This window comes from Tetrahymena thermophila, assembly GCF_000189635.1.
Source record: "Tetrahymena thermophila SB210 genomic scaffold scf_8254563, whole genome shotgun sequence".
NCBI classification, from domain to species: domain Eukaryota; phylum Ciliophora; class Oligohymenophorea; order Hymenostomatida; family Tetrahymenidae; genus Tetrahymena; species Tetrahymena thermophila.
Window position 1 is genome coordinate 188,371 of NW_002476334.1, and position 11,730 is coordinate 200,100.

An 11,730-nucleotide genomic window follows, 5' to 3' on the forward strand; every position below is an offset into this window, starting at 1 on the left:
TTATAAATATTTTAAACTATAATCGAATTTCGGCTTGACACTTTTCTAATAACCAATAAAATTAGAGTTAGATGGTAAATCAACCACTATATTAATACAAAAGTAAGCTTTGATTTCAAAAATTATAATTAATTTATATTTATAAAGATTAAATAGAAAGAGAAATCAATATTGTAGCGAAAGACTAAGTTAAATGCAGAAACCAATCAATTTCTTTTAATCTAAATCTTCAAATTTTGATATTTCTCCCACTCCTTCAAAAGATAATGTTAAGAAAATGCAAGTGTATGAAATGAGTGAAAGAAAAATTCCATATCAAAGTTCTTTCCTTGGAAGCAGCTCCGCATTTCCAGGCAGCTTTTCAAATGAAAATGATATTTCTTAAATATAAAATAATAACTTAAGTATGAAACTTATGAACGAAGAATAGTAGAAATAAGAATAAAATTAAAAAGTCGCAGCATTTCCTAAACTTGTAGAAAAATATGTGCCATTTGAATATATAAATTACATTAAAATTGTAAAATTTGTTGAACCAACTCCATTTTTTTGGAATTAAAATATTAATTCTAGCACAGTCAATTAAGATGTTTGGTATGAAATTCAAGCAAAGAATCAATTCGGAAAAATTCTTTCAAGAAAGAAAATCTGCACTAAAAACAATTAACATCTTGAATAATAAATAAACGAAATCTCATTTATGAAAGGATTCAGATTAGTTTAGGTGGCTCACATTTAAACAGCTTTGAGCTAAATGCATAACTCTTATAAAAATTTAAAGGATGCCTACTACATCCAGAAAATGGATGATGGAGAGTATCATGGTACGTTGTCTAATAACAATATTCCAAATGGATTAGGTATTTATTACTATACTGATGGAAGCATTTATTAAGGCTAGCTCCAAATGAGAAAAAGACACCAAAAAGGATACTATATTATGAGTGATGGCTCTACTTATGATGGCAGTTGGGTAGAAGACTAAATGTGTGGTGAAGGTACACTCACGGATTCTTTTAAAAATGAATATCGTGGACAGTTCAAATATGGAGAAAAATAAGGAAAAGGAAGAATTACATATAAAGATGGTTCAACTATGGAAGGAACATGGTCTAATGGTTATGAAGAAGGAGAGTTTTTACTCACTGTCGGAGTTAATTATTTTAAATTAATGTTTGAAAAAGGAGTTATAAAATCAATTAATGGTGTTACAATAGATAAAGTTCCTAAAGACAGTACTCACTATACATTAATTCATGTATAAATTTTTCCAGAGTAAATAGAAATAAATGAATATTTAAAGCCTTTTAAATAAAATAAACAACAAGCATAATAACCAAAATACCAAAATATAGATCCTTAAGCATTTTAAGTTGCTAAGTAATAAAAAGAATAGCAATCTCTTTTTAATATTAGCTTGGACAACAAATCTCAGTTATAACTTCAAAATCAAAGTTCCAGCCCTTATAGCTAAAAGAATAATTTTGTTTTGCAAAGCAGATAGCTTAATTAGATATAAAAAATGCAAAATAATCTATGATTAATCAATCAATGAATTTTGCATTTTAAAAGATCTTTAAATTACTAAAACTATTAAAGCAACTAACAATTTTCCTTTCTTCTTATTAAATAATAATGAATATAAATAAATAAATAAATAGCTGAGTCATAGAAAGAAATAATGTAGGCTAGCTAAAAACAAATAAACAAATAAATAAACAAAATAACTAATAAATTATAATTTTGAAATGTTATATATAATAAATATTATTGTAAATAATTATAATAAATAAATGTGAAATCTGTTTCTTTAAAATATATTTATTCATTTATTGTCTAAATTTTTGTGCAAATTTTTATAAATTTTTGATCATATTTTCGTTTGTAACAAGAAGTTTTAACAAGCAAGCTTGCAAGTGTATAAAAATTTTTGGGTTATATGTAATATATTAAATATTTACCTGAAAAATCTTGTTACAAAATGTATTTATTTATAACAAACAAATAATGTGAAATTGACTTCCAAACGTATTTAATAAAAAATAAATCAAAAAACACCTGAAATTTAATTTGAAATACTTAGAATTTATCTTTATATATTATATTGTAATCAATGTATTTAATCATTTGTTACCATAAATTTTTACTTGTATTTTTATGTAAATTAATAACTTTAGCTCTCAAAGATTGATTTGATTACAATAAATTAAATTTTTGGAAAAAAGACCTATTAGAAAGGAAATTTAATTAATAAGATCAAATACTATTTTTTTCAAAGCAAGCAATATCTATATTTTCCAATCTTTTATTTTATCAATATTATTATCGACTTATTTATTTTCTTTTGATTTGAAATCAAATAAAAAAAATTAGTACAGATATTAATCTTTATTTTTCGTCAAACTATATAAAAAATCAATACAAACTCTTCTTTTACTATCATACTTGAACTAAATGTGAACAATACTTCTAATAAAAATTAATTTATTAAATTTTCATAAAAATTCAATATCTTAATGAAATATTTTATTGCTTTAAATTTTTATTTTTGCTTCTAATTGAATATTTATTAATGAAATTAAAAAAAAAGTATCCTTACTCTATTCAATCTCAATCATTTAATTTCGTTGTAGAATGAATAACTAGTTTTGACTTAATAATTGATACTTATCATTTTTATGAAAGGTTGTATATATATATTTAAAAGTGTAGACAAGAATTAAATATAAATATTAAAATAACAGTATAAAAATAGTAAAAGTATTTATCTTGTATGTATTATAGTGATTTTATAATTATAATTATGAAAAAGATTTATTGATTTTAAGAAAAAAAGTTGAATTAGTTCAAGAACTGATTGATTTATGTGAATATAATCATCAGAATATAAGTTAATGATTGCCAATTAAAATTCAAATAAAGGAAATAGTAGTTGAATCAAAATTTTTTAACATATTTGAAATGCTTCGAATTAGTAGATCATAAAAAATATTATTTGATCAAATATTGACAAACTTTGCGGGGATTTATTTGTTAATATTTACAAATATTAATTACTAATTTGTAATATTTATAATGCATGTAAATTGTGTTATTTAATAGCTTATTTGTAATATTTTACAATTTTTGAATCACTAAATAAGGATTAGATTTTCAATCAATTCTCTCTCCTTACCTTCCTTGCTGATGTTGATTGATATAAACCAATTTAAATTTCCTCTAGAAATTTAAATTTTAATTAATTTATTTGATTTAGTTACTTCTCACTTTAAACCATTGGTTTAATTTACTCTATTTAATTACAATATTAACCATCCTTCAAATTGCTATTAAAGAAAGTGAAGGAAGCAAAAATAATTAATTAGTAAGATTTTAAATTATATGTTTATTTTCCAATAAATTACAATTTTTCCTTTTGATTTATTATCATAATAATAATCTATCTCTATTTCAAAATAGCAATTATCTTTTAATATTACTAATTTAAGAAAATAATTACTAATTTTTAGAGAGTTTTTTCTACATTACTGAACTCAAATAAGAATTTATGCAGTAAAATTAAAATTACAAACAAGCTTTCTATTTTATCTGTATTATAAAAATTTAAATCAATTAGATCAATGCTTCGCTTTCAAATTATTTACTGTTTAAATATTTTTAATTCTCTCTGATCAAAAAAGGAAAAGCTATTTTTAAATATGTGATAAATTTGAAAAACTTTCAATAATATGTTAAGCAGTATGAGCTTACAACCATATGTATTTATTATTTATTAGAGACAATAACTAATGGTTAGTAAATTTAATTAAATTAATGGTAAACTAAGTATTTTTATGTCTATTTGCTGCAAATAAATACAATCTTTTCAATTTTTGATAAAATATGATTTGAGATACTTTCTCTCACTCAAAACTAACTTAGAAAAATATTAAATAAATATTATTAAATATCTATCTATCTTTTAGATATTTAATCAGTGTGTAATTGCTTCCTTTAAAAATCAATCTAGAGTTTATGCAAAAATATTAAAATTATTAATTAAAAAAAACTTAACAAGTAGAAAACAAAAATAAGTAAAAGAACAATAAGAATATAATATAATTAATTGATAAATAAATGAAGAAACTTTTCAACATGTTTTCATCTAGGCCTCACTATAATATAGAGGACGTCAAGACTCCATCTAACCAAAATTATAAGGTCTTTGATGCTGATTGCTCTGCTGTTCCTATTTTTGAAAACTAAATGAAAGATATATCCTACATAAATGCAGATAGAGGTAGCACATTAGAAATAAATAGAGTTAATGAAGAAGATACTAGCTCATATCAAGCTGCTCCTATTCAAGTTATTTCTCCTTAAGCACCACAAAAAATTATAAATCAAAAAATTAAAACTGTGCGTATACGCTTAATCTAAGAGAAGCAAAGCAAATCCTCTATTTCAAACAGTCAAGAAAAATACAAAGCTGAAGTAAAAGCAAAGGATTAATGCTTTAAATAAATTGCAAAGACAATATATATTTTCTACACTGCAGAGGACTTGCTTGCTTAATTAGCTACCTGCTCTTACTTCAATGGATTTAAACCTTTGAACTACAATCACATCAAATAATGCCTATTTCCTTCTAATGATTGCAATGACCAAAACGCCTAAAAATAAAAAAAGAAAAGCTCTATTTAAGTACTCAAGTATTATATAACTTAAACAGATGAAGGAGAATATCATGGCTAAATGAATAAAAATAAAGTACCTGAAGGCAACTCAATACTATTCTACAAAAATGGTAATTAATACATTGGTGAAATGAAAAATAGATTTAGAAACGGATAAGGTTCTATGTTCTATCCAGACGGTAGCTCATATACCGGCGGATGGGTTCTAGATGCTAAAGAAGGATAAGGTAAAGAAACAGAAACAAAAGGAGAAGTATTTACTGGAAACTTCATAAACAATTGTAGAAGCGGAAAAGGATAATTAATTTATAAAAACGGCTATGTTCTTGAATCAAACTGGATTAATGGCTATTAAGATGGTCTCTCCACATTAAGTGTTGGTAAATAATAAATTCAAGTCCTATTCTGCATGGGCTAAATAGTGAAAATAAACTCAACTCCTATATAGGATTTGTAAAACGTTTCTAATGAAAATCAAAATATAACGAATTTAATTTAAATAAATTTCTGCAGAGACTAAGTATAAGTCTTTAAAAACCAACCTATTCCTTCTTACCTCACTGCAAGATTTTGATCCAAAAATATAACAACAAATAGGAAAAATACACAATAATTTTCCCAAATTTTCAATTACTCACTCACTCACTCATTCAATCAATCAATCAATCACTAATTAATATCCTAGAAAATAAAAACAAAATTGATTTAAATTTTAAGACAAAAATACAAATTAAAAAGTTTCGTCACTATATAAATTTTCTTTCTTACTATTATGTACTAATTTCAAAATTAATATATTAAATAATGTGTTTTACCCCTTATAAATACGTCAATCTGTAATATGTATCAATCTATTCTTATCAATTCCTTTAAGTTATCTTAATTAATATGTCATTTTTCTGAAAAATGTACCATGAAGGTATTATTTAATTCGTTAATCAATACTCCATTCAAGTACACTTTTGGGTAAAAAAACTAAATTTTCACCTCAAATTATAGAAATAAAAAAACAGAAATTAAAACTTGTTTCAATAAACGCACTAAAAACTAACGGAAAAACAGTCATTAAACGATTAATTTATTTAAAGCTTTCTATAATTAGATCATTTGAATTTTGAATATTTTAAAATACTTATATTGAAAAAATAGCTATCTATCTCTCTATTTCAAATTTTCATTTCAGTAAACATTTAGTTATTTTTCTATAAAGCCATAAACATTATTTCTTTTATAGATAAAATTAATATCAAAAGCGCATTTCACTCCAAAAAAATTATTAGAAATCATTATATCATTTTTTATAATTTTGAATTGAGCAACCCTAAAAAAATAAATTATGCTTGAAATATTTTATGCTTAACTCTTAAAGATTTAATCCCCTTATGTAAAAATTATTTACATTTAACCTGTATGATCAAAATAAATTGATTTTTATTCTTAACTTAGATCTTGAAGTTATTCAAAGATAATTTTAAAGCATAAAACCTTGAACTTTTGCTTGGTGATTTACTTGCTATTCTAGCATACAAATTTTATAATTTAATTTTTAATAATTTAATAAATAAAATTATAATTATTATAATAAATAATAGATAAAAATCAATTACACATATCAATTGCTTTCGTAATTAAATTTTCTTGTAATTTAAAAAACAAAAGAAAATTATTTAACTATTTAGAAATACTTTGTGATTAATAAATATCTAGTACCTTAATTTAATTTCTTTCAATAATTGATTAATTTTTAGAAAAAATAAAATAATTTTTTTAAAATAAAAGAATATTGTTTGTTGCTTTCAAATATTTTGTAATCAGATTGTAAATATATTTCAAATTACTTTGAAATGAACTTAAAAATATAATAATAAAATACATATTTTAACTTTAAAAAAATTTGTGTATCAAATAACTTTATTTAAATTCAGTGTTAGTAATTAAAACAAATATTTAAATCAAATTTTACTCTTAATTTTGTTTTATTTCTTATTTTATTAAAATTCTTATTATTTTGTTTAATTATTTTCTATTTTTTTGTATTATTATAAAAACTATTTAAATTTAAAATATAAAATAAAAATAAAAAAATGTCAATGAAAATGAAATAAATTAACATTTTTTCATTAATTTTTTTAAATAAATTACATAATAAAATTTAATATTTATCCTTTTATTAAAAATTATAATAAATTTAAGTAATCAGTTTATGACTTATTAATTAATTATACTAATATCAAATAAATTACTTAAAATTTTTTTTAATTTTTTAACTTTTCTTAAAATATATTCAATTATGTCTATAACAAAAAATTTATAAAACATAAGATAAAGTTAATTATTTTATAAGTATTATTTATACAAGGGAAATATTAATTATTTTATATACCGTAGTTTCTCAAATTTTAGCACACTAAAAAAAAAAATTTTATCTAAAATTTAAAGAGTTTTTGAAATACTTTAAAATTTTAAGCTTTACAAAATGGGTGTAATACATGAAAAACAACACTATTTTCTTAATAAAGTAAAATATAATATTATCTAATAAATATTTTATGATGTAATTTTATTTTTGAAATCAAAAAATATGTTAAAAATCTGATTTCATTTTTATTATGGATTTTTTTAATTAAAAAAGTTGAAATTGAGTTTTTATTTTTTGATTTTAATAATGATTATTTTTTTAATTAAAATATAAAGCAATTAATTAAAATTAAATTAGATTAATTCAAAGGGATGTATATAATTAATTAAAATATCTAGTATTATAAAATCATAAACTGATTTTAAAATAATTGAATTATAAAAGTTAACTATGTAGCTTAAAAAATGATTTTTTTATTTATTAATTATTTCATTATTTTAATACAAATATTTTATTAATTATTTTAATTTAAAATACATTTAGTAAATACTTATTTTTGTTTTAATGATGTATTTAATTAAATTATTTGAATTAATTTATTTTAGTTTTATAAATTGAAATTTATTAAACTAAAATTAGCAATGAATTTTTGGTTAATTGCTAATTATTCTTAATTATTGAAATAAAAATTACTTTAATTTTAATAAATTTTTACATATAATTTAATAATAATAATTTTATTAATTTCCATTTAAGATGTAAGCAATGTTTAGCTTTAATTAAAATTGTAATGTTTATAAAAGATATAATTTAGTTTATGTAAAAGTAACACTACTTATATTGAATAATAAAAAATAAGATTTCAATATTTTAAATTAATTTATTATCAAATGAACTTATTTATAAATATTATATTATATAAGAAAAAAAGTTATTTTGAGTTTTATCATAATATTATTTTAATTTATCCATATATTTTTATTGATATTTAATAAATACAAGATTTTGCATTTATGAATCTAATTAATAAATAAATAATAATCTATAATGTAATTTATTTTTTTGTAAATTAAACTCTATTTAAAAATTTGTTGAGATATTTTTAATTATTAATTAGTTTTTTCCTTAGTTTTAACTTTTTTATTAAAAAACTTCATCAAAATAAAGTATGGGTAATATAAAAATTAGAAATATGTTTGTATAAATTGAAATTGATGAATTATTTTTAGCTAATTTAATAAAAAAATATTACTAATTTTTTTCTATTATCAAGATTTCTTTATCGCAAAATTTTAATAATTTCATTATATTATTACATTATTTTTAAAACAAGATTTAAATAAAGCTTATCTGAATTTTATTTTTGCTTACATATAGGTCAAAAAAGTTAATATTTTACTCAAATTTAAAGCGTAAAAGGAAATGAAAGAATGTAATTTAAATATTTTTATCTACTAGAAAAAAAAATTATTTAAAGTTTATTTTATTCTTTGTAAAAATGATGATGATTCAAAAAAATTATTCCTTTTTTAAGATTTGAATATAAAATTTCAGGTAAAAAAACTATTAAAAAAAGGCAAATAAAAATATATTCTATACAATTTTAAACACTAATATCATTTAAAAGATTATATACAAATAACTGAGCGAATTCTTTATTTGCTATTTAGAGAACATTTTGTAGGATTAAATATGTTGTGTAATAGATTAATAAATATATGCTCATTATAATGAAAATAATTTTTAGTGATGGATTTTTATTAATAGAAATATCATGTGCGGTTTGATAATGTATATTATTTGTGCAGCTATTTAAAATTATGAGATTTTAGGTTTATTTAATACAAACACTTATTTTAAAACAAAAAAAGCAAAATGCTTTAATGATAGATAAACACAGAGAAAGGAATGATCAAAAAGAAAACAAATTCATAACTAGTATTTGAGATAGTGGTGGATTAATGGTAAAGAGATAAATTAATTAAAAATATTACTGATGATTGTATTTTAACTTTGGGAAAAATTTTTATATTACCACAACTTTTCAAAATTAAGGTAAAAATTAAGTTTTTGCCAAAAAACAATTGAAAAATTATAGATAGATCCTTCAATAAAATTTAAACTGACTTATTAAAGACAGACAATCTGATATTCTTGAGAAGCGATATCATATTATTTAATTAATCAAACTTACAAATTACTTTTCTGTGGCTTGAGAAAAGAAGTTCGCAATAGCTTGCTTAGGCCAAATTAGTTTTATGCTGATAAATTTGCATGAAAAATAAATATTTATTGCCTTTTGATTATGAAATAGGTTAAGCTAGTGTAATCTTTAAAAATAAGTAGATCTATTTTTGTAGAGATTGAATTTAAATTAGATTTTTTAATAATTGAACAAATCAGTCAATTTTTTAAATTTTGTAATATATTGGTGTGAGTAAGATGACTGACTGAATCAGTCAAAATTATTGATATAATCTGAATAATTAATAATAGAAAATGATATTGATTCAAACAAGAGATTTTTCAATACACAGCAAATAGAACAAACTAAAAGTGGTAAAAATTATGTTAAGCTTTGCACTTCCAGTATTATTTATTTTTAATACAAAATTTGATTTTTTTTACTTAAACAAGATAAGCACAAGCCAAAAAGCCAGCAATTCTTTAAGTATTTTGGACAATATTTGATTTTTTGATTAAATTATATAAATAAATGAATGGAAACTTTTTTATCGCAGACAGTAACATTTAGCTAATCAATGCTTTATCTATGATAACTCAAATCAAAATCAAGGCTAACCAAAATATAGTAATTAAAAATCAAACAAAAAATAATATTTCTTACTAATTAATTCACAAAAAAATAAGTAAATAAAAAAGAGCATATAAACAAACAAACAAACAAAAAACAACCATCAAGAGTTTTATATTCTCAAACCATTCCTTGTTAAATATTTTTTCGTCTTCTACCTGATTTGAAACATCTTAAAATGAGTAAAGAAGAAACTAGAAAAAACCATACTTGTTTAAGCTGCTAGCGTACCATCGACTCTAGAGATTTAGCATCTATGCAGTGCGGACATCCTTACCATTACCAGTGCTTGCAAATCTCTTTGAAACAACAAATAAAAAATGCTTAGTATCCTATCTGCTGTCCTATCCCAAACTGCTCAATAGAGCCTAGTATGTACTTCATGAGTGTGGTTTTGGAAGAACCCGACTTTAAATCGTACTTAATTTTAGAAAAGAACAACATCTAGTCATTTCATAATGTAAAAAAAAATTTTTTTAGCTTAATTTTTATTATTTGTTAGCTTATTATTTTTGAATAATTTTGTTTTTTATTGAAGATTGTATATTTTAAAAATGTAAACTATTTCAATGCTTTTTGAGATCTAATATTTACATTTTTTTCCCTTATTATAGTATGAATGTCCAGTTTGTGATTAATCTTTTATGGCTTATCCTTCAAACTAATACCACAAATGCCTCAAATGTTATAAGATAATTTGCCTCTAATGTAAAAATCTGTCTCACCCAGGAAAAAAATGTTAAAAGGTAAAATTGTTTTGCTTAACACTTCAAAAAAAATATTAAGAAAGAATTTAATAAAAACCAAGCATTTATTTTTTATCTTGATATAATTTCATTTTAGTTAAAGATTTAAAACCGTAAAAACTAAAATATCTCTGTTTACAATTTTACTAAAAATAAAATTTACCCATGAAATTTTTAATAGAGAAAAAATTACTGTAAACTAGATTTGTTGGTTTTAAAATATGCGATAATTAAAATTAAAAATTATTAATTTAATTAGAACCATAAGATTATTATAAAATTATAATGCTTACATTCTATACAAAGAAGCAAATTTACTTATTTTTACTTGTAAATATGAAAATAGCAATATTTAACTGACAAAGAAGTTGTTGACCAATTGCCTTAATTAAAGACACCCACAAACTTAAAAAACTAAATTTCGCAAAATGCCTCTATTCATCTCAGATCTCACTCTGTTAGTAAAAGAAATGAAAGTGAGCAAGGAAAGACAAAATAAGATTCAAGCGACCTTAAAGATTCTACTTTATTCTCAAGCTCTTCTAGCACAAACAGGCCTAATTCATTAAATAAATATTCAACTGCTTCTACGGCTTCAAATTCAGGAATACCTAGCTTAACAAATATAAACTAGTACAGTATGAAAAAAGGTAGTCTAATTAATGAAAATATGAATTATAGCAGCGCTACTTAGACTCTAAGATCTAGGAATATTTTTTAGCCTCTAAATCAATAAATAAAACCATTATCTAATGATATTGAAGTATTAGTTCGCGACAGCTAATATTCAAGAGCAAATTTATGCAAATCAAATAATACCTTAAATATTTAAATTAATAACAATGAAAACAAACATTTTGATGCTCTTAACTAATTAAAAAAGTAAACAAAAGTCCTTCTATAAAAAAATAGCTGCTGAGATAGATTATCATTTGATAATAAAATTTTTAATATCTTCAGAATAAATTACTCCCAAAAAAAAAACATAATTTTGGTTTATAAATAAATCTTTCTTTCCACAAAGACTTAATCTCTAGCCTCTTTTTGATATTATGTAATAAAAACAACTATTTTCTATTTTCCACTTCTAATTTTATAAATTAGCAAAACCAACAAAAAATTTGAAATCCTCAA

At 21.3% G+C, this 11,730-nt stretch overlaps 4 protein-coding genes across 4 annotated transcripts; 3 read left to right on the top strand and 1 right to left on the bottom strand. All coding sequences in view use genetic code 6, as the record gives it.

Moving 5' to 3' along the window:
* Window positions 1–175: 175 nt before the first annotated feature.
* Window positions 176–1,540, top strand: TTHERM_00600210 (MORN motif protein; the record flags this gene model as incomplete). Its single annotated transcript, XM_001032492.2, has 1 exon — window positions 176–1,540. Exon 1 carries the CDS (start codon window positions 194–196, stop codon window positions 1,538–1,540), a length of 1,347 nt encoding a protein of 448 aa, XP_001032492.1. The 5' UTR covers window positions 176–193.
* Window positions 1,541–3,131: 1,591 nt separating this feature from the next.
* On the bottom strand, window positions 3,132–3,525 carry TTHERM_00600220 (hypothetical protein; the record flags this gene model as incomplete). The annotated part of the gene is made up of 3 exons (XM_001032493.1): window positions 3,132–3,219; window positions 3,261–3,326; window positions 3,500–3,525. 3 exons carry the CDS (start codon window positions 3,523–3,525, stop codon window positions 3,132–3,134), a joined length of 180 nt encoding a protein of 59 aa, XP_001032493.1.
* A 591-nt stretch (window positions 3,526–4,116) lies between these two features.
* Window positions 4,117–5,250, top strand: TTHERM_00600230 (MORN motif protein; the record flags this gene model as incomplete). Its single annotated transcript, XM_001032494.3, has 1 exon — window positions 4,117–5,250. The coding sequence occupies one exon, from the start codon at window positions 4,117–4,119 to the stop codon at window positions 5,248–5,250; it is 1,134 nt and encodes a 377-aa protein (XP_001032494.3).
* A 4,778-nt stretch (window positions 5,251–10,028) lies between these two features.
* Window positions 10,029–11,515, top strand: TTHERM_00600240 (hypothetical protein; the record flags this gene model as incomplete). Its single annotated transcript, XM_001032495.2, has 3 exons — window positions 10,029–10,310; window positions 10,465–10,596; window positions 10,943–11,515. 3 exons carry the CDS (start codon window positions 10,029–10,031, stop codon window positions 11,513–11,515), a joined length of 987 nt encoding a protein of 328 aa, XP_001032495.2.
* Between the last annotated feature and the right edge of the window lie 215 nt (window positions 11,516–11,730).